The sequence below is a fragment of the Rhinatrema bivittatum genome, chromosome 5 (genome assembly GCF_901001135.1).
Source record: "Rhinatrema bivittatum chromosome 5, aRhiBiv1.1, whole genome shotgun sequence".
Taxonomy (NCBI): Eukaryota; Metazoa; Chordata; class Amphibia; order Gymnophiona; family Rhinatrematidae; genus Rhinatrema; species Rhinatrema bivittatum.
The window spans coordinates 353,686,593-353,708,474 of NC_042619.1; the positions used below are offsets into that span (position 1 = coordinate 353,686,593).

The window sequence follows — 21,882 nt, forward strand, 5'->3', positions numbered from 1 at the left end:
AAGGCAGAATTTACACAGAATTCTGTATTTACCTCATAAAACTTGGCATGGGGACCAGGAGCCAGCAGTGCTGCTGCAAAAAAAAGAAAGCGCAGCACGGACCTGCACAGTCAGAAGAGCTGCAGTCAGCCCCGGGGTCAGAAGAAGGTTGCGGTGCGAGTTTTGTGGGTGGAGGACAAGAGGCTGCAGGAACAGTAATCGGGCCACGCGGCTGGAATGGAAGGGGAAGCCGTAGTAATGGAGACTGAGAGAGAGGGGCTGGGGGTCTTACCGAGAGTTGTGGGCAGAGAAGGAGAAAGCTGTGGTAGGGGAGGGATTATGCCTGGAGGAGGCAAAGAGATAAGCTGGGGGTGGGGGAGAGAGAAAGCTGGTGAGAGGGAGAGAGAGCTGGAGAGGGTTGAACCTAAAGAGAAATGGGGGTGGTCGAACCTGGAGAAGGGAAAGCACACGCTGGGGGTATTGAACTAAGGGATGGAGAGTTCTTTGGGGGCAGGGCAGAATTCTGCACCAAAAATGTATTTTTAAAAAATCTGCATCAGGATAACAGTTTTCTTTATTGATTTTAAAGTTAATCTGTAAGGATAGTAGACCCTCACGCTGTGGCGTAGTTGACGCAGCCTAGTAGGCGAACCTACCAGGTCCACACTGGTAGCTGGCGAATGCATCCTTGACAGGGACTAGATAGGAGCTTCACCTATGCAAGCCCCATTCCCTGTGGGTCGAGGCTTTGTGTTCCAGGGGCCAGTAGGACTTAGGCAAGGGTCCCACAGGGAGTATAGAAAGAGAGATTCTGGGGCAAGGGCAAGGTCTGGACAGGCTGTGGTGAGACAGTTACCGGGAGCTAGCCGTAGATCAAGGCAGGCAGACAACAGGGCACGGACGGAGTTTGAAGCTGAGATCAGAGACAGACAGCAGGCAAGAGAGAGATCTGGGTCTAAGGCAGAGGTCAGTGGCAGGCAGCAGGCAAGAGGGAGATCCCGGTTCAAAGCAGAGGTCAGTGCTGAGTAGACTAAAGGAGGACCGGTATGAAGGGCAGCCAAGGACAGAGCAGACTGGACACGACAGACAGGAACCAAAGCAGGCGCAACCTGCACTGCATCCAAGCAAGGGAGTCCTGCTGCTGAGGCAGACCTTTGGAGTGAGGCTGGGCTTTTTATACCCAGCCGTGCAGCATCATTGCTGAGCACAAGCAGCCGGGTTTCCTGCCACGGGGACTCCATAAGGCGCCGTACATGTGCTTAGGGGAACCCAGGGAGCAATGTCGTAGATGGCTTCATGGCAGCATTCAGGCCACTGGCATCCTGGGGTGAGTGCCATCAGTCATGGGACGACACCACAACCAGTAAATGTTACATAATTATATTGAGTTATTTGGACAAATAAAGTATGCAGAATTTTTCTTTTCTGTGTAAGGGAATGCCCCAGTAGTACTTATTGCTGCTTTAAGACAGATGGCCATCATGCAATCTTTTTCTTAGCTATATGCTTCCATACCTGTCATCCAACTAAAGGAATATGCTTCAGCCAATTTATAAACAAGAAATATGCAAGAGGATGGGACAAGAATGCACCAGCCGAGTACAACCTTCCTGACAGCTCAATTCCACACACCTCTGTCAAGTGGAGGTGGGGCAGCCATGACTGTAATCACAATTCAAAACTACAAACACTGCAAGCATATTGTATTCTTGAGAGTTGCAAACAGTTCCAGTCTCTCTTACTAAGGCCCTCTATAGCCAGGTGTACCAGCAATACCTTATTGCCCTCAGCCTCTATGCTAAGCAGAAGCTCCAGGTCTACAATTCTCAAAAGAAGTACCATGGCAACTTTCCTTCTAAGAGAGCTCGTGCAAGACTCAGTGAAGAGAGTCAAGCCCTTTGGATAGCTATAAATACTCAGAAAGCAAGGAAAGCATCTGATTCCTCAGGGTCTCTTGATGGCAGAAACAAGGGAGGACCCACTAGGACCTCACTCTCTTTTGGGCCACTTGCCTGCTTTGATAATATTAGAATTTGGCACATTAGACTGAACAACTGTCCCACTTCCTGGTTCACACAGTTCTCTCTGAAAGCAAGTAAAGTGTCTGAAGGCAGCAGGAGAAAACTGCAGTCCAATGTATTACGTATCAAAATTTCACCAATAAAGCCTAGGGCAAATAGTTTTGCAGAAGAGACTTATTTCTGCAAAACCAGACCAAGAATTAGTTACTACTGGTAAAAATTTAACTTTTAAGAAATAAATCACTAACATTTTAAGATGGCTCTATAACAAAATGCATCGTTCAACTAAAGTGCCTTACATTCATCTTCCATTAGTAGAATTTGGGGCACACATACAATTAAAGCTAGTAAAGGAGGCGCTAAACAAGGTCATGGGATGAGGAGGAAAGGGGAAAGTCTCAGAACTAATCTAAGGAAACATTTCTTTACACAGAGGGTAATGGATTCAAGAAACAACCTCCCCCGTGGAGGTGGAGTCTACAACAGTATCTGAAATCAAGAAAGCATGGAACAGACAGACATACGGGATCTCTGAGGGAGGGACAGGAATTGTAAAGCTGAATTAGATGACTGGATAGGCAGACTAGATAGGCCATAAGGTCTTTTTCGGCCGTCAGTTTTCTATGTCTCTCTCTCTCTCACACACACACAATACATTTTTTCTCAATTAACACTTTATTAACTAAACAGCTACATTTCTAAATAGTTTGTGAGATGCTTAATGCTCTCCTAAATGAGGGTTGCCGATTCCTTAAATCTAAAGTTTTCTTTTTGTATTATTTAAAGCACAATCAGGATTCCTTTTGAATATACTGCCGATCCTCTTAATCTTTAGTTAAGTATTTTCTTTCGATTCAACTAATTAGGGATTTTATTGTGTTGTAAACATCAGGTTTCGCTGCTTCTACCTGCACAGAAAAGTTGACAAGTCTCATAATGGGGTCTGTGCAGCAGCAGGACACCCCCACACCCCCTCTCCCCTCTCCATCCCTCCCCTACACCGTCACCCTCCAGTGAAAAGGAGGGTGAAAGCCGGTCAGCCGGGCCGTGCATAGCAGCCGCGCCTCCTGATTGGCTGCGGCGAGCAGCTTGAGACAGGCCCTGGCACCCAGCCCGGAACCTGCTCAGTGCCGGGGGGGGGGCCCCCTCCCTCCCTCCCTCTTTTCCCCCTTCTAAGTAAGCGGCCCTCCGCGTTTGGAGTCGCCCGATCCCCATCGGAATCCGGAGGGCACGAAGAGCAGGGTCGTGTCCCCCCCCCCTCCCTCCCTTGTAATTAGCCCCCCCGTCCTGTTTACATAACAGTAGGTAACGTGCGCTAAGTTTCCCTGCGCGCTTCAGACTTTCGCTACTTTTCAGTAACGCAACCTGAGAATAATCCAGAGATCGTGCGACGCTGCTCCATTAACTTTACAGCACAGATCGCGAGGCATGGAAGGGGCTCCCTCCCCACCCACGGTTTAACACCCCCCCCCCCAATAGATGAATCTTTACCAGAGTTTTATATCCGTTCCCTATTCCGATGGGTCCCGTGAACCAGCGCAACTGTAATTTTTTTTTAAATCATTTTTCTCCGGCAAAGGGAAGGTAAGGGTTTGTTTTTTGTTTTTTACAAGGTGAGATCAACCGAGAACATTACAAGCTTTCACGTCAGGCCCACCCTACCTACCTTTGAAATTTTTAATGACTAATTTCTTTGACGACGACGACGAGGACGTCCCGGGCTTCGCGCCCAGCGAGGAGGAGGCCGCCGCCGCCTTCGTCAGTCCGTTGGTGTGGCCGGCCAGGGCCGAAAAGTTGCCTTTCCTCTGCCGTCCCTCTTCGGCCATGTCAAGTGCCGGCTGGGGAAACAAAAAAAAAAGTAGTGCAGCAGGACCAGCCCTCGCTCTTCCGCCACCTAAGAGAGAGAGAGGGGGGGGGGGTGCCCGTCACAGCCGCCCGCTCGCAGCTCAGCCTCTCCCCCCTTAATAACGCCGAGAGAGGACGAATCCTCCCCGGGGGGGGGGGGGGGGGGGGCTCACACACGCACCATCCGTTTCCAGCCGCCCCTCCCCCACCAAACTTCTGGAGCCAGGAGTTGGACGGGTGAGGGCGGCCCCCAAACGGACGCGTGCGCCCTACTGCGGGGAAACAACCACCCTGCACCTCCTCCTCACCCCGGGGCAGAGCGACCAGCAAACCCGCAGTGCTGCCGGGACCGGGCTGCTTGTGTCTCCCCCCCACCCCTCGTTGGTGGGGGGGGGGAAATTATTATTTTTTTTTTTTTTATTTTGCGCGGACTTAGGCAGCGGAAGGCTAAGCGGAACCTCCGCGTTGCGGGCGCCTTTTTTTTTTCTCTTTGCCTCGGGCGGCCCGGCCAACTGTCGCGGGGTGATGACGCGCCGGCAGCGGCCAATCAGAGGGGACCAGGGGGAACAGCAGGGCGGAAGGCGACTGCCGAAGGCGGAAGAGGCACGCTTGGGTCTAACAGAGGGAGAGCCCTTGCAGCAGCACCGCTTGTTGCCTCTGCTTTCACCTCCGTCGTGAAAAAAAACAAACCCCCAGAACTTTCTGCTTTCACCCCCTGAACCTGCTGAATTCTCCCCTCATCTGGGCCCTGAACCGGAAGCTGCTGATCTCCCCATTTTACCCGGCTGAAGCCTCCTAACCCAGCTGTTGCCTGGGAACAAGAAACAGGTGAGATTAAAGGGAAGATTTTATTTTTTTTTCTTTTTGCCCGATTGATTGAAAATTGACTTCCTGGGGGGAAAGGAGAGAGCGAGTAGCATTGTTAAGATAGGTGGAGGATAAGAGCCGCATCTCAGAATTGCAGGCACTCGCTTGTGCGGAGCCCTACTTGGTAGCATCACCCTATGCGGTGACCTTTAATCCTTTGTCCTCGATTCTACCAAAAGTGGTATCCTTCTTCCACGTGAACCACTTAGTGATGCTGCCAGCCTTCACCTATTGTGTGGGATAGCCGTGTTAGTCTGCTGTAGCAAAAATGATGGGTGGCACCTTATAGACTAACCATTCGAGGAAGGGGTCCTCTTCTCATCTTCGCCTATTGGATGTGTATCCGGGAGTGTTATACTACCTAAAAGTCACAAACTCGTTCAGAAACTGTGGCAGGTTATTCATACTCTTCAGACTTCAGAGGACCTCAAAAGCTAAGAACCGGAAGCACTAGGAGAGCACAGGCAGCCTCCTAAGCAGAAATTTCTGCAGTTTCCCCAGCCATAATCTGCAGTGCCACAACTTGGTCATTCCTGCATTCATTCTCTGAGTACTACAAGCTGGATGTCCAGATAAAGGAGGAAATGGCCTTCCGGTCTGAGGTTCTCAGACCAGCCATGCCTTCCTCACATCCTGCCTATATATATATATAAGAGAATGCAAATACCTAAATATCTATTAGTAGCAATACATTATACTATGGGCACAGAAAAGGGTCCTTGTACTGTCGCTTTGACAGGTGGCTACTGGCAGGCCCTATGACCACTCCTCCTTTTGTGACCGAGAGTGAAGTCATCAAGGGGGCATACCCTCTGTCTCTGGCAGCTGAGGAGCAAGGGAATCCCCTAGTGTAAAGACCTGGTCTAGCAGTACTCAAGGAAAGTGTTATGGGTTGAACTGCGGAGTTAGCAATCTGTTGTAGGAGCTGCTAGGAATTAGCAGTCTGTTAGGGTTTGCTCCTCCCAAGGGGAGGAGTTAGCAATCCTCCGCCAGAGGGGAGGAGCTAGCAATCTGTTAGCGACTCTGCTAGGGTTAGCAGTCTGTTGGCAAACTGTTATATAGAGTTGCTCCCCAGAGGGGAGAGGTCAGCAACCATATAAAATCTGTTCTTCAAGAGGGGAGGAGTTAGTATCTGTTATGGATCTCCGCACAGAGTGGCAACCTGATATACGAGAGTTCCCCTGAAGGGAGGTGTTGGCCATCTGTATGGTTCCTGCTAGGAAGTAGCAATTGGTTATGATACAGTTCCTGAGGAAGGAGATGTTAGCAACAGTTGAGGGTTAGACTGCAAGGTAGCAGTTTGTTGTACTCAGCTCTTGAAGTGTGAGAGATGAGCACTCTAATGTAGAATGGTGAATCCTTGGGCCGATGGCAGATGACAGCGCTCAGGAGGATATCATGTGAGGGACCACCGGCTAGGCTGGAGTATGGAGACAGACACAGACAGTTCTTTATTAGACAGGTAGTAGAACCACCAGAGGTGGCAGTAGTGAGCTGATGTGCCCAGCAGGGCTGACGTCCCTCAGATCCTGGAACTGCTATCTCTGGGTTTGCTGAGCTGTAGAGAGAGACTCATAGATGGTGAGTAGTCGGGGTATGCTGGATACATAACCAGAAGTAGATGATGCACTCACATAGATTAATAAGAAGGCTCAGTAGCTGGAGAGAGTTAGGCCCTCGAGGAGCGAGTACCTGGTTCCAGGGACAGCTCTGAGAGCGATGGTAACTCACAGTTATCTGTCTCTGTAATAGTTTCTAGGCAATAGAGAATAGTTAGTATATTCAGGAACAGGAGCCTCTAGGCGAGTACTGGTTCCTATATGCAAACTGAAATAAGAACTCCCAATATCTGTATATGAAATAGCTTCTGAAAATAGAAGAGAGTCTTCAGAGGGTTTTAGGAACATGGGCCCTCAAAGAGCGAGTACCGGTTCCTATCTGCAATCTGTAATAATAACTCACGATCTCCGTACGTGCGATAGCGTCGTAGACAGAAGAGAATCTTCAGAGTTCTAGGAACATGGGCCCTCGAGGAGAGAGTAGCGGTTCCTATATGCAACTGGAATAGAAACTCACAATGTTCACGTCTGCGATTGCTTCCAGGCAATAGGGAGTCTTCTGAGCATTCAGGGACATGGGTCCTCGAGTAGCGAGTACCGGATCCTGTCTGAGCAATCTGAAAAAAAGAAGAGAGAGCGGGACCTTCGAGGAGCGGGTACCCCTGGTAAGTTCGAGGAGGAAGAGCAGCGGAGAATGAAGCGGGTCGAGATGATCCCCGCAATCAATCCCTTTTATGTTGGAAGCGGATGATGTCACTATGGGGGGACGCCCCCGAGGTTCGCGCCCTTGCTGGTACAAACTTCGGAGCGCGCGCGCCCTACATCATCAGGAACATGGCGGATCCGCAGCGTCAGGCCAGCCCGGGGACTCCGGGAAGAAACGGCGAGGAGAAGCCGCGGTAGCAACTGTCCATCAGACCCAAAGGGAGTCGCCTCAGAGGTAGAGAGGGTGGAGCGAGGGCGAGAACAGGCACGAAAGCAACAGAAAATTATGAGGTAAGAATAATTTGAACTTTATTTACCCATTCACCCCACTCATGATTTTATAAACTTCTGTCCTGTGCTCCCTCAACTGTTTCTTTTCCAAGCTGAAGAGCCCTAACCTGTGTAGTGCCTCCTCATAGGAGAGATGATCCATTCATTCATCATTCTTGCTTCAGCCTTCTGCACCTTTCCTAGTTCAGCTATGTCTTTCTTGAGATGGGGTAACCAGAACTGCACAAGGGCATAGCTTGATGTAGAGGAAATATGATATTTTACATTTTTTCTTAAAAGAGAAATAGGTGCCTAGTTGTCATCTGCTTTTCAAGATTTAAATGAAAGTAAAGTAACTTGGTTAGATTGTGCAAATGATCCCCTCTTGTCTTCCCTGTACAGATTTCAGTTATAGTGGATGCAGCGTTGCCTACTAGAAGTCCTGCATGGCACATATCTCCCTAAACCAATATTTGCAACAGGTAATATTTGTATTACTCCAAGGCTTTGCACTGGATAACAGACCTGGTTATAGACCAAAATATGTGTTCCAACCGGATTCCAACGTAATGCAAATGCTTTAGTATTTTATGGGATGAATGGCTTAGAATTCCTGCTAGTCCCCTTGTGGCCAGATAAGCTGAGAAAACTTGCCTGTCCTTTTTTTCACTCGCTCCCCTTTGCGTTGAACAGCCTGGAAAGCTCTCTGCTGGCTGCTCTCTAGGAAGGCAAACTGGGAAAGCCTTTCTAGGCTGACTGACCCGAAAGCTAGCCCCGGTGCTGCCAAACCAAACCCTCCCAGGCCAGATGGTCAAATAGTATATTTCAGAAAACTTGGAGCACATGACAACATCTAGAGTGGACCAAGAGCAGTATTCTTTTGCCCAATAAATGTGAGACAATCTTGCCTAAAACCACTTAAGAAGACAATAGAGTTAGACTTGGAATTCAGATTTATAAAGTAAATGTTTTTAAGAGAGGGAAAATGCAAAGAGCCTCTTTTGTGCTTTTGATTGGCTGTGGAGGATGTGCTGAAAGTGAACACTCCTCATTGATGATCGTAGGCCCCATCTGCAAGATTGCAGGTTATCGAGAGTGGCGAGAGGCCGTCTGGATATGACCTTGGCAGTAGTTTTGTCCTGTTGTATGGTGACCTATGTGGAAGTCCGTGTTGATAAGGTTAAAGCCTTAAAGCATATCGATGGCAAACATGGAAACTATTTTAAGAATATATTATCTGTATTGGGACAATATCTGATTAGAAATGTGGACATCTTTAAAAGTACTGCATTGTTCAGCTGCTTGCCAGTTTTATCCAAAAATATAAATATAACTTTCTTGTGTAGTTACTGTTGATGCACTCTGATTTTTGTTCCCCTGCCATTTGGTTGAAGAGTCTTTTTAATAAATGTTTAAGAATAAGATGGTGGCTGTTTAAGGGTTGTGGTTAAACTTGCATATTGGAGCCCAGTGGACCGTCCCTATTTACCCTCTTCTCCTGTTTTGTACAAAGCAGTAACTTAAAAATGTTTCCAAACTTAAATTGAAATTCTGGAATATCAGGTATGGTATATTAGAAGGAAAAACAAAAGTTCTAATTTGTGCTAGAAATAAGACCAAGCTTAGTAACATGATAAATTTCATAGACCAATTGGCCCATCCACTCTCCTCAGTTGGTTTCCCCTCTGTTCTCTACTAATTTGGGTAGATAAGCATATACATTCCTATATTTAAACCAACACCAATTCTCCCCAAAGTCTTTTACTGGCCTTTCAACCTTGTTCCCTTCACTGTCCTCTGTGAGAGATCTTAAATACCAAAGCAAACTTCTGTGCCTCATGGAAAGAAAGGCTGGGAACTTTATACATTTTGGCAATTCATCTTTTTTTTTTTTTTTTGTTGTTGCCAAATGTATCAGTTTTATCTTTTTGTATTATATTGTTGTTGTTTGCTCTTTGTTTTATTGTACACTGCTTCAGAGAACTCTTTGAAGGTCTGGGAGATGGTGTACAAGTAAATGAATGTCCCAACTGTTCTCATGGATGTTTGGGGTTACAGTCATAGCCGCTTTTTTGGAAGCCTAATGCTGCTGTGCTGCCACTCCTTCTTAAAGGGCAGAAAAATAATTGGAGAAGGGAAGACAGGTGGAAAGAGAGAGAATAGAGGAGATGGAGAAAGAAGGAAAGAGAACACAGACTAGGAAAGCAGAAGAGAGATGGTGCATGATACGGAGAAGATAGAAAAACATCTTTTGTGTAACAATTGTCTGTACAATTTATTTGTAACTATTGGTTATGATATACAGTAATTATATTTTTTTTCAGCCACTTTATTGTCCCCTTGAAGCTTTTTTATAACGCTATGGCCAGTGGATTTAGTCCTTTTAGCTCTGAGAATAAGTGAGCGGGAGGGGCATGAGATAATTAGAGTGTGGCACAGATAGAGGGAACTGAGAAACTGAAGGGGGAGTTCTGAGAGACTGGGAAAGTGGAAGGATGGAAGATGGCACAAGAGAAGACGAAAAAGGGGTGGAGAGATGAGGAGCCCCAAAGAGAGAAGACAAGAGAGCCTGTTCTCCCCGAGACATGGCTCGCAAGGCAAGAATCAGGTTTTGATGGGGAGAGAGAACCAAAGGCTTGCTGTGTAATGTTGGAAACCCAATGAGCAAAATGTTTGAGAATCTAGACTTGACTCATCCCTTGAATGCATATTTGCTTAGGTGGTGTGATGATCTGAGGCACCATGCATAGTAACTTTGATTTATTTCATAGGTATTTGAAGCTGTTGACACTAAGGATGGATTGTTTTGTGCAGAGCTGGTGTCTTTTAAGCACCCACATGTTGCAAACCCCAGACTTCAGGTATGGTAATTTGGATTACAAATTATCCTTATTCAAGCATGCATTTAATAGTTGTTTACAAAAAAAAAAAATCAAAGATGAAATAGATGTACAGTCTGTGAAAATGGAGTCGTCGTTGCCTATCTCTGGTACTGTTATCATTTTTATAGCATTATTAGACATGTGCAGCAAATATGAGACATTCCCTTCTTTGTGGAGCTTACAGTCTAGACAAAGCACGTAGACAAGATAAATCAGAGGTTTCAGAAAATTAATTTATTACATTAAACGTGAAAATTGTGATCGGTAAGAAACGGGGTTTCAGTTTTTAAAAGTGACTTCGAAAGGTGAGAGGCGGTGTTTAGGTAGGATTTGAATATGCCAAAACTTAACAAAACCCAAAAGCGGTCCTCTCTTAATATAATCAAATATCAACAAACAGAGGACTCGTACCTCCTCGCCCTATTAGACATCTCAGCTGCCTATGATACAGTCAACCATCAAATACTAATGGCCCGCCTAGCAGAAATAGGCATCGCAGGTACAGCTCTATCATGGCTCTCCTCCTACCTCACAAACAGAGAATACGTAGTAAAAATCGACAAGCACGAATCCTCACGCATACCTATCACGCAAGGTGTACCCCAAGGCTCATCCCTATCCTCCACCCTCTTTAATATTTACCTCCTACCCCTATGCCACCTCCTCTCCGACCTAGGCCTGAATTTCTTCCTATATGCAGATGATGTGCAGATTCTCATACCGTTTCAAGAATCCATAAGCGAATCCTTGCAACGCTGGGAATCCTGCCTCACCACCATAAGCGCCTTGTTATCTGAACTCCATCTAGCTTTAAACACTTCTAAAACAGAATTACTTATCATCTCCAACCAACCTGAACGTTTCACCCTCCCCATGCGACAGAACACTCCTCAAAATACTACCACAACCCTCTCTCAGACCCAGTCTGTAAGAGACCTGGGCGTCTTCATAGATCAGCACCTAAGTTTTAAACCCCACATCAAAACTCTACTTAAGGGGGGTTTCTATAAACTTAACATCCTAAAAAAACTCAAACCCCTCCTCCACACCAATGATTTCCGCACAGTCATACAGACCACCATGCTCACAAAATTAGACTATTGCAACTCCCTGCTACTAGGACTCCCCGCCACCACCATCAAACCCCTTCAGATTCTACAAAACTCCATGGCCAGAATCATAACCGGTACGCGCAAAAGAGACCACATCACCCCCATACTAAAGGACCTACATTGGTTGCCCATCTCCTTCCGCTCACAATACAAAACCCTCACCATCCTTCACAACACCCTACATAAACACAACCACACCTGGCTCAATGAAATGCCTCATTACCGCTCCTCCAACCGCCCCACAAGAACAACCCATACAGGCACTCTCCACACCCCATCCCTCAAAACAGCACACTCAACTCATACCAGAGGGAGAGCCTTCTCTGTCGCTGGCCCCACCCTCTGGAACTCCCTCCCCACCCTCCTACGCCAAGAGACATCCTTTCACAAATTTAAGAAAGGAGTCAAGACATGGCTTTTCCGACAGGCCTACCCCGACACAAACCAAATTTAATATCCCCTTTAGCCCCCTTGCTCTACCTTATACTCCTTGCTCCCCCCCTTTCCCAGGTCCTTCCTCTGAAGAAAACCTTTTACCCCTTTGAATACCACCTACTTCAACTTTCCATAATCCTACCTAGTTAAGCGATTCCATGTACATTAGCCATCTGTACATGGTATCCCTCTTTTCTGCCTTTCTCCCCCTCCCTTCCTTTTCCCATTTTCTCTCCCCTTTTTTCCTCAATCTATACCTTTCTTTTCCCTTTCTTATCCCCCTTTTCCCACCCTTCCGACCTTCTACCCCTTACCCTCTCCCCCCCCCTCGCCCTACCCCCCTGCCTACCCTTCTTCCAAACCTACACTCCTCGTTTTCCTTTAACATTATTTATTTTGTTGTATTTTGCTTTTGGTTTTTCTGTTTGTTGCTTCTCGTTTTAGTAACATCCTATTGTTTCAATGTCATACTGTTATATTGTTATGTTGTTATACTGTATTTCCCAATTGAGTTCTATGTAAACCGGCATGATGTGTTTCACGAATGTCGGTAAATAAAAGTTAATAAATAAATAATAAATAAATAAATGTTCTCTTATGTACACGGATGCCTGGTATTACTAAATAAGCCTTATTACTAAATAAGTTTATTTAGTAATACCGGACATCCGTGTACATAAGAGAACATATCTCTGTTGTTAGAATTTGAATATGGCCAGAGAGGGCATAAGAACACAAGATCTGCCATACTGGGTCAGGCCAAGGGTCCATCAAGCCCAGCATCCTGTTTCCAACAGTGGCCAAACCAAGCCACAAGTACCTGGCAAGTACCCAAACATTAAATAAATCTCAAGCTGCTATTGCTTATTAATTAATAGCGGTTTATGGATTTTTCCTCTAGGAACTTAATCAAACCTTTTTTAAAACCCAGTTACACTAAGTGCCGTAACCACATCCTCTGGCAATGAATTCCAGAGCTTAACTACGCGCTGAGTGAAAAAGAATCTTCTTCAATTTGTTTTAAATGAGCTATTTGCTAACTTCATGGAGTGCCCCCTGGTTCTTCTATTATCTGAGAGAGTAAATAACCGATTTACATTAATTTGTTCAAGTCCTTTCATGATTTTGTAGACCTCTATCATATCCCTCCTCAGTCTTCTCTTCTCCAAACTGAACAGCGTTAACTTCTTTAGCCTTTCCTCATAGGGGAGCCGTTCCATGCCCCTTATCATTTTGCTTGCCCTTCTCTGCACTTTCTCCAGTGCAGCTATATCCTTTTTGAGAAGCGGTGACCAGAACTGCACTCAGTATTCAAGGTGCGGTCTCACCATGGAGCAATACAGAGGCATTATGATTCTCCATTCTCTTCTTAATAATTCCTAATATTCTGTTTGCTTTTTTGATCACCACAGCACACTGGACCGATTTCAACGTGTTATCCACTATGATGCCCAGATCTTTCCTGGGTGGCAATTCCTAAGATAGAACCTAACATTGTGCAACTACAGCATGGATTATTTTTTTCCCTACATGCATCACCTTGCACTTGTCCACATTAAATTTCATCTGCCATTTGGAAGCCCAATCTCCAGTCTTACAAGATCTTTCTGCAATTCATCACAATCTGCTTGAGATTTAACTACTCTGCATAATTTTGTGTCATGTGAAAATTTGATCACCTCACTCGTCGTGCCCCTTTCCAGATCAATTATAAATATATTAAAAAGCATTGGTCTAGTACAGATCCCTGAGGCACTCCACCGTTTACTTTTTTCCACTGTGAAAACTGACCATTTAATCCTACTCTCTGTTTCCTGTCTTTTAACCAACTTGCAATCCACAAAAGGACATCGCCTCCTATCCCATGACTTTTTACTTTTCTTAGAAGCCTCTCATGAGGGACTTTGTTGAATGCCTTCTGAAAGTCCAAATACACTACATCTACCATTTACCTTTGTCAACATGTTTATTAACCCCTTCAAAAAAATGTAGGAGATTTGTGAGGCAAATCCATGCTGCCTGTGTCCCATCAAATCATGTCTATCTAAATGTTTTGTGATTTTATTCTTTATAACAGTTTTTCCATGATTTTTCCCGCACTGGATCACCCCTAGATCACCCCTAGATCCCTTTTTAAATATCAGGGTTACATTGGCCATCTTCAGTCTTCAGGTACACCTGAGTTAAAAGATTCCAGTTTATCCCTATCAATTAAAAAGCAGAATTAAAATACAAAGAAAAAACACACTTTGAAATGTTTGTATGCTAATGCCAGAAGTGGAGAATTAGAATGTATGGCAGTGAATGATGACATAGACTTAATTAGCATCTCAGAGACATGGTGGAAGGAGGATAACCAATGGGACAGTGCTATACCGGGTACAAATTATATCGTAATGACAGAGAGGAGCATCCAGGAGGTGGGGTCGCATTGTATGTCCGGGATGGCATGAAGGTTGATGTGCCACACAGAATTTTTGTTGAAGTAGGCATGCCTTAGGCTTGAAAAGGATGGGGAAACAGTAAACTAAGGTATCTATACAAAGGGCTATACAATTCTTTCTTAATGGAAACCCACTCTCTTGAATTTAGCAAAATATAACGACCATAAATCTACAGATTTTTGTGTGCCATGGAGTCTGGCTGATTGTAAATGATCTGTATACTGATGACTGCATCGAGCAGAAAGGTGCTGAAAACACCACAGCAAATAGTGGAGAAACAAGGTGACATGGCCTAGTGATTAAAGCATTGGGCTGAGAACCAGGCAAAATAGTTCAAATTCCAGTTCTCCCCCGACCTTCTTTTGACCTTGGGCAAGTCCCTTTATTTGTAAATTCATTGCAGCGAGGCCGAATTGTACAGTGCTGTGTCTGTGTCCCATTTTATGTGGAGGGAGGGGGAGCTTAATGAATCAGCACCTTTTAATGTTTAGATGCTGTGCTTTGTATTGAATCAGATGTTATGCAATTTTGTTTAATTTATACACAAATAATTCTCCAGCATTCAGAACAGAGTCACACTGAAGAGCCACGTGACCCGTCCCATGTCGCCTCAGAGACACTTCTCTTAAGCCCTGCAGCTTTTTAAGGAGCAGCCTTCTAGAAGGTTGGAATTAATTGCCTCATTTCTTTCTGACCTCCCCCCTGATGAAAAGTGATATCTTTTGAATTTAAACTCTGGCAGCAGTTTTGGATAAGAAAACTTCTCTTACTTTGCTACTCTGGCGCCCTGGGAGAAAATGGTCCCTGGCACTCCCCCCCCCCCCCCCCCCCCCCCCCCCCCCCCCACTCCCTCGCACGCATATGCACACAGACTGTCACACGCACGCAGACGCACACACACACACACGCGCTCCCGCTCTCCCTCACACAAACAGGCTCTAACGCGCACACATGCGTGTGCAAGCTCACAACCGAGCTCCATTCTCTCTCGTACCCACGCAGCCTCAGGCCCCCCCCCCCCCTCTCCTCAGGCCACAGTGGGATGGGAGCTGCTGGCCGACTCTTCTGGCCGGGATGGAATGGGGGTCTGCCATGGCTCCCGCCACGAGGCCTCTCTTCAGGCCGTGGCGAAATGGAGTCTGCTGCAGCCCCGTCATCGCCGGGCCTCTTCTTCCTTGCTATGGGCTGGGTGATGCTGGCAGTGTTCGGGGCACCTCAGGCAACTGCCCAGCTTGCCCGACCCAAAGACTGACTCTGCACCTACTTCTGACAGTTATTTTTTACTAACATAGGTATTTCCATTGACTGAAGTCAACTTTATCAGCAGTTTGTTTTTTGTTTTTTTTTTTGTTTTTAGTTTGGGGTTGTTTTTTGTTTGTTTGTTTGGGTTTTTTTTGCATTAACTTTCTTTGCAGCTCCAAGTGCATCGGTATTTTATGTATGAAGGCTTGAATTAAAAAAACATTAAAAAAATCTTAGTTTTGCTTTATTTTAGCAGATGAGCTTGCTTTTAAGCAGACCAGTGGGTTAAAAAATATCTCCCCATGCTGATGCAAGATATTTCACAGACAGTTTTGGTGTCTGGTAGCAGGCCACAAAACAATGAGAGCTACTGGAGAATGTTCTTTTAAGCCTTCATTATTGTTTGTTTGCATTTTTTGATGCACTTGTACGTCTGATGCGTATTGTTTACTGTATTTATGATGTATTGCTATTCATTGTACTATTTTCATGCTTTGTGAACTTCGTTGCTTTTGACTGTGTTTAAAGAAGGTGGTATACAAATATATTATAACATTCATGGTCTGACCCGATATACGCCATACTTGGCCAATAGGGCTAAATCATCTCCGCAGTAGCCTGGAAGCCTTCAGAAAAGATCTTGTGGTTCGTGAAGCAACTATCAAAACGGTTCTCATCTGCTTCAACATCTGAGATTAGATCTAGGAGAAAAGAAATCTTCCTCCTCTAAAATGTCAAAGGACTCAAACGTATTTGATTCTAAGAAAACTAAAAAGTCATGGGATAGGAGGCTGTGTCCTTTTGTGGATTGCAAACTGGTTAAAAGACAGGAAACAGAGAGTAGGATTAAATGAACAATTTTCTCAGTGGAAGGGAGTGGGCAATGGAGTGCCTCAGGGATCTGTACTTGGACCAGTGCTTTTTAATATATTTAGAAAGGAATACAATGAGTGAGGTAATCAAATTTGCAGACGATACAAAATTATTCAGAGTAGTTAAATCACAAGTTAAATCACAAGTGTGAGACTGGAAAATTGGGCATCCAAATGGCAGATGAAATTTAATGTGGATAAGTGCAAGGTGTTGCATATAGGGAAAAATAACCCATGCTATAATTACACAATGTTGGGTTCCATATTAGGTGCTACAACCCAAGAAAGAGATCTAGGTGTCATAGTGGATAACACATTGAAATCGTCGGTGCACTGTGCTGCGGCAGTCAAAAAAGCTTAAGGAGCCTGCCAAGTCCAGTCTTTTGTGGTGGCTGGACTGGGACCACTTGGGCCTTGGAGTAGATTTTGAGGTGCTTCAGTGGGTAGTGGTGACTACCATTGCCAGTCTCACAGGCTGGGGGGAGGGGGGAGGCTGTATGTCAGTTCCAGTTGATGCAGGGACAATGGTCGGCGGAGGAAGCGACCTGGTCCATCAGTCGACTCGAGACTAGGGTGATGCGGTTGGCTCTAGAGGAATTTCTGCCCCTTCTTCAGTACCGTCGGACAATGTGACTACAGTGGCCTACATCAATCGCCAGGGAGGTACCAAGAGTCAAGAAGTTGCTCTGGAAGCAGAGATGCTGATGTCCTGGGCAGAGCAGCATCGTACATAGCAAGGGCCAACAATGTGCAAATGGATTTTCTCAGCTGACAACAATTGGATCCCGGAGAATGGGAGCAATCGGAGGAAGCAATGACCCTCATTTCTCACAGGTGGGGTATGCCTCATATGGATCTGATGGCAACCCAGAGAAATGCCAAGGCACTGCCCTTCTTCAGTTGCAGAAGGGATCGTGGGGCTGAAGGGGTTGATGCCTGGTCCCAGGACATTCTGATTTGCATGTTTCGTCCTGGGCTTCTGGTGGATAAGATCCTAAGGCCCACCCAGGAAAGGTGATTCTCGTGGCTCCGGAGTGGCCAAGCAGGCCTTGGTTTGTGGATCTGGTCAATCTAGCAGTGGACGGGCCGCTGAGGCTGGGCCATCTGCCAAATCTGCTGCAGCTGGTCCCTATATTTTCAGATCAAGCGGATCGCTTTTCTCTAGCGGCTTGGCTTTAGAAAAGAGGCAGTTAAGGAAAAAAGGATATCCGGAGGATGTTATTTCGACTTTGAGACTCGCAAGACCTCTACTTCCTTGGCATATGTTCGGGTTTAGAGAGTCTTCGAGTCTTGATGTTCCGAACAGGGATTTGCTCCTCGGCGAGCATCGGTGGTGCAGATTGTGGTCTTTTTACAGAGAGGCCTTTAGTTATTTGAGAGTGCAGGTGTCCGTATTGGGTTGTTTGTGGGGTAAACTTCATGATACTTCTTTGGCTGCTTGTCCGGATATGGTATGTCTTCTTCGAGGGGTGAAACATTTGCGCAGGCCCCCCAACTTTGTAAGGAGCCTTAACTTGGTCCTTAAAGTCATGTGTGACCCACCGTTTGAGCCTCTTAAGAGGGCGTCCATAAAGGTTTTGACTTTGAAGGTGGTTTTCCTGGTGGCGATTTTCTCAGCCAAGAGGATGTCTGCGCTTCAGACCTTGTCATGTAGGGAGCCTTTTTTATGGATTTCAGATGCCAGAGTATCCCTTATGACGGTTCCATCTTTTCTGCCAAAGGTGGTTTCAGCATTCCACTTAAGTCAGTCAGTGGAGCTTCCGGCCTTTACAGATCTGAAGGCTGGGGTCCCTCGTTCCAAGGAATTAAGACGCTTGGATGTCAGAAGGACTTTTGTTTTTATTTATTTAAAAAATTTTCTATACCGTCGTTAAGTTAAATAACCCTCACAATGGTTTACAGAAGGGCACGATAAAGAGAAATATGGGTGGGTATAGATTACAAATTACTCGTGTGCCATCATAGTATGGTAATTGAGGTCACTAATAGTTTCAGATTATTGGATCACCTTTTTGTGCTATGGAGTAGTGTTAGAAAGTGTCAAATGCCACGATACTGTGTTGGCTGAAAGAGGCTATTGGGTCGGCGTATATATGAGGGCTCATCCTACGCATTTGCACGCGGCTTCCTGGGCGGAATGCCAACTGGTTTCACCGCAAGAGATTTGCAGGGCAGCTACTGGGAGGTCTTTACATATCTTTGCCAGACACTACCAGTTGGACGTCCAGGCCCCAGACGCCGGCAATTTTGGTGCAAGCGTTCTTTGAACGGGACTCTCGCAGTCCCGCCCCAGTTAGGGAAGCTTTGGTACATCCCAGGAGTCCGGTCTGATCTGGATAAGTGCAGGGAAAGGAAAATTGGTTCTTACCTGCTAATTTTCGTTCTTGTAGTACCACAGATCAGTCCAGAGTCCCACTCAGTGGTGGAGAAAAGTGTTGAAGAGTCAGCTCAACCTGTCTACTTTTAACATTTCCGAGTAATTCTGAAGAATGGCGCAGGCGTCCCATTCGTTTTTTTAAGGAGTGTTCAAAATTTTAATTACCAGTTTCCTTAGTCCTCTGCTCGTTCTTGGGGTATGCTAGAGTTAATTCGTTTGAAAGTTTGTTTTTTTTTGTTAAATATTTTTTGCTTGGGTACTGGTTAATACTGAGATGCAGGTGATACACTGTGTTAAGAGGCAGTGCCTACAACATTTTCTCTGTCTCCATCTGCTGGAAGGGAGGCAAAACCCAGGAGTCTGGACTGATGTGTGGTACTACAGGAACAAAAATTAGCAGGTAAGAACCAATTTTCCTATACAATCATGAGAGGCCTAAAACGGGTAAATGTGAATTGGTTATTTACTCTTGGATAGTAGAAGAACTAGGGGGCACTCCATGAAGTTAAAAAGTAGCACATTTAAAACAAATTGGAAAAAATTCTTTTTCACTCAACGCACAATTAAGCTCTGGAATTTGTTGCCAGAGGATGTGGTTAGGGAAGTTAGTGCAGCTGGATTTAAAAAAGGTTTGGAGAAGTTCTTGGAGAAGTCTATTATGCTATTAATCAATTCTGGTCGCCGCATCTCAAAAAAGATATAGTTGTGATGAAGAAGGTACAGAGAAGGGCAACCAAAATGATAAAGGGGATGGAACAGCTCCCCTATGAGGAAAGGCTGAAGAGGTTAGGGCTCTTCAGCTTGGAGAAGAGACGGCTGAGGGGGGATATGATAGAGGTCTTTAAGATCATGAGAGTTCTTGAACGAGTAGATGTGAATCGGTTATTTACACTTTCGAATAATAGAAGGACTAGGGGGCATTCTATGAAGTTAGCAAGTAGCACATTTAAGACTAATCGGAGAAAATTCTTTTTCACTGAACGCACAATAAAGCTCTGGAATTTGTTGCCAGAGGATGTGGTTAGTGCAGTTAATGTAGCTGGGTTCAAAAAAGGTTTGGATAAGTTCCTGGAGGAGAAGTCCATTAACTGCTATTAATCAAGTTTACTTAGGGATTAGCCACTGCTATTGATTGCATCAGTAGCATGGGATCTTCTTGGTGTTTGGGTACTTGCCAGGTTCTTGTGACCTGGTTTGGCCTCTGTTGGAAACAGGATGCTGGGCTTGATGGACCCTTAGTCTGACCCAGTATGGCATGCTAGTACCTTCAGTTCATGATTCAGAGGCTCAAAGCTGTGATAGAAGTTGCTCAGGTTACAAAGTGACCAGGCTGGATGCATCTCCCTTCCTCCCCAGTTGGACTTGAACTGCTTGAAGACCCTTTAGAAGAGAAGGTTCTAGGCCTGTGGATAACATTCACATTAATTGAAACCAGTCTTGAGGAATCTACAAGCCAAAGCCATTGTGCTGCTCGAGAAGTTGCTGCAACAGATCTACTTTGCAGCACTTTTGCTTTTCACTCTCATTGGGCTGTATGATCAATGCCCATTAATCTTTTATTGTATGTATCGGTCCAATTCTCCTCTTAAACAGTGTGCGCATGTGTGCAGTTTCAACACGAGTACCCCTTGCTAGCACCCGTGGATCACATTAAGTGCCCAAGCAGTCTCGGTTCCCAGGGAGCCACATTGAGAATTCCTATTTTTGTTCAGGATGGAAAAAGCGGTTTCTTTTCATTTGGGAAGCAGCTTGAATTCTTGCAGTTCAGTGATTTATGCCTGGTTGCCTGCTCCTAGGAGGTGTAGTGAATGACATGCTCATAGGTCGACAACAGAAGCAGACAGCCTCGGGTCACGTTTTGTTGGGATTGGCACAGCTACATAATGGAGTTTAGACAATAGGTTTTGATGAATAAATGGACTGAACACTGCCTCTTCTTGGAACTCCAGGTTTGGCTTGATGTTGCCAGATAGGATATGACCATTATCTTGAGAATAACCCCATCACCCAGGAGGCAGTCTCTCTCCTTTTACCTCAAACCTTCCTCCTGTTTGCAGATAACTATTAGCTAGATGGCTAATTCCATCGCTATGACTAATAGGGATGTTTTGTTCGTTGAATGAAGGTTAAATTGTTGCCCGTAGTTCTTCCCTCAAAGGTAGCATTTCAGTAGAATCACACAACCCTCTACCTTCCTTTTTGGGAGTTGGCAAGTTTCCTTCTTTATTACACTGTCAAAAAAAGAAAGTAGAACAACTGGTTCTACCATTTCCAATGCAACCCAGGACACACAAAACGCAAGAGAGCGCCAGTGCTTGGAAGATACTCTTCTGATGCAGCATACAACAGGTCACGTTGGCATGACGTGGAATACTGTCTTCAGAAAACAGTTACAGGCTTTGCTGCAGACGTCGTGTTAGTTGTGTGAACAGCTTAGTCTGAGCTGCTCTGTACAGTCCTTCAAGCTGATTTTGGTTCTCCAACAAACAGTACAGTTTACAATTGCCGTGCCACTCTATATTGGTCTCGTTCCATAAAGCAAGTTCTTTTTCTCTCTCCACTGCATTCTAAATCTGATGCCTTAGAAGTCTACATTAAGGCTACTTTTCTTTTTTCTATAAGTCTATTAGTAGAAGGTGCTAGTGTTTTCCATCTCTTATGTGCACCAAGAGGATTGTAGAAGTGCAGCGCATTGATCTGCTTATTATTGTTTCTGTGCAATATGAGACCATATTTTTAATATTTATATGTTTTTACTCAATTAGCTTCAGTCTCCCGAAGATAAGTGTCAGCAAGTACTGGAGCCACCTTTTGATGAAATATTTGCAGCTCATTTAAGGTAAGGTTTGAAGCTAAGGGGTTGTTATGATGTAGCCATTGTTAAAAGATGGGGTAACTTCTGTAAAAACACACCTCACATTTCATAAAAAGTGTTTACTCTCTTACCCCTCATATACTACAAAGTATCTATGGAGCACACATGAGACATAGTAATTACCCTGTATAAAAAAACACCTTTTATTTTGTTTGAAATTCTGTAAGCAGTTAGACCACAATTCTCTAGAGCAGAGGTTCCCAAATCTGTCCTGGAGGCTCCCCAGCCAGTCAGGTTTCCACAATGAATATGTACGAGATAAATGTGCATGCAGTGGAAGCAGTGCATGCAAATCTCCCTCATGCATATTCATTGTGGATATCCTGAAAACCTGACTGGCTGGGGGGCCTCCAGGACAGGTTTGGGGACCACTTCTCTAGAACCGTATGGGGCAGCC

General features: G+C 45.3%; 2 protein-coding genes across 6 annotated transcripts in view; one reads left to right on the forward strand and one right to left on the reverse strand.

Annotated features, from left to right (window-relative positions):
* The window catches only part of CUL4A (cullin 4A), a 123,588-nt gene extending 119,305 nt beyond the window's left edge, over nt 1–4,283 (reverse strand). For 3 of the 4 annotated variants that reach the window (XR_003857156.1, XM_029604661.1, XM_029604663.1), the window contains exons 1-2: nt 4,027–4,145; nt 3,667–3,838 (exon numbers count right to left, since the gene is read on the reverse strand). Coding sequence is in view for 3 of the 4 variants with exons in the window: in XM_029604661.1 (XP_029460521.1) it covers nt 3,667–3,838; nt 4,027–4,029 (175 nt within the window). In the remaining variant the exon portion in view is untranslated. The other variant, XM_029604662.1, reaches the window with a different exon arrangement.
* Nucleotides 4,284–4,435: 152 nt separating this feature from the next.
* The window catches only part of PCID2 (PCI domain containing 2), a 60,631-nt gene continuing 43,184 nt past the window's right edge, over nt 4,436–21,882 (forward strand). Inside the window, exons 1-4 of one of the 2 annotated variants that reach the window (XM_029604665.1) lie at nt 4,436–4,673; nt 7,649–7,728; nt 10,018–10,107; nt 21,376–21,449. In XM_029604665.1, the coding sequence (XP_029460525.1) occupies nt 7,693–7,728; nt 10,018–10,107; nt 21,376–21,449 (200 nt within the window). In that variant the 5' untranslated portion in view covers nt 4,436–4,673; nt 7,649–7,692. Of the gene's footprint in view, nt 4,674–7,220; nt 7,268–7,648; nt 7,729–10,017; nt 10,108–21,375; nt 21,450–21,882 lie in introns of those variants that run through there. The other variant, XM_029604666.1, reaches the window with a different exon arrangement.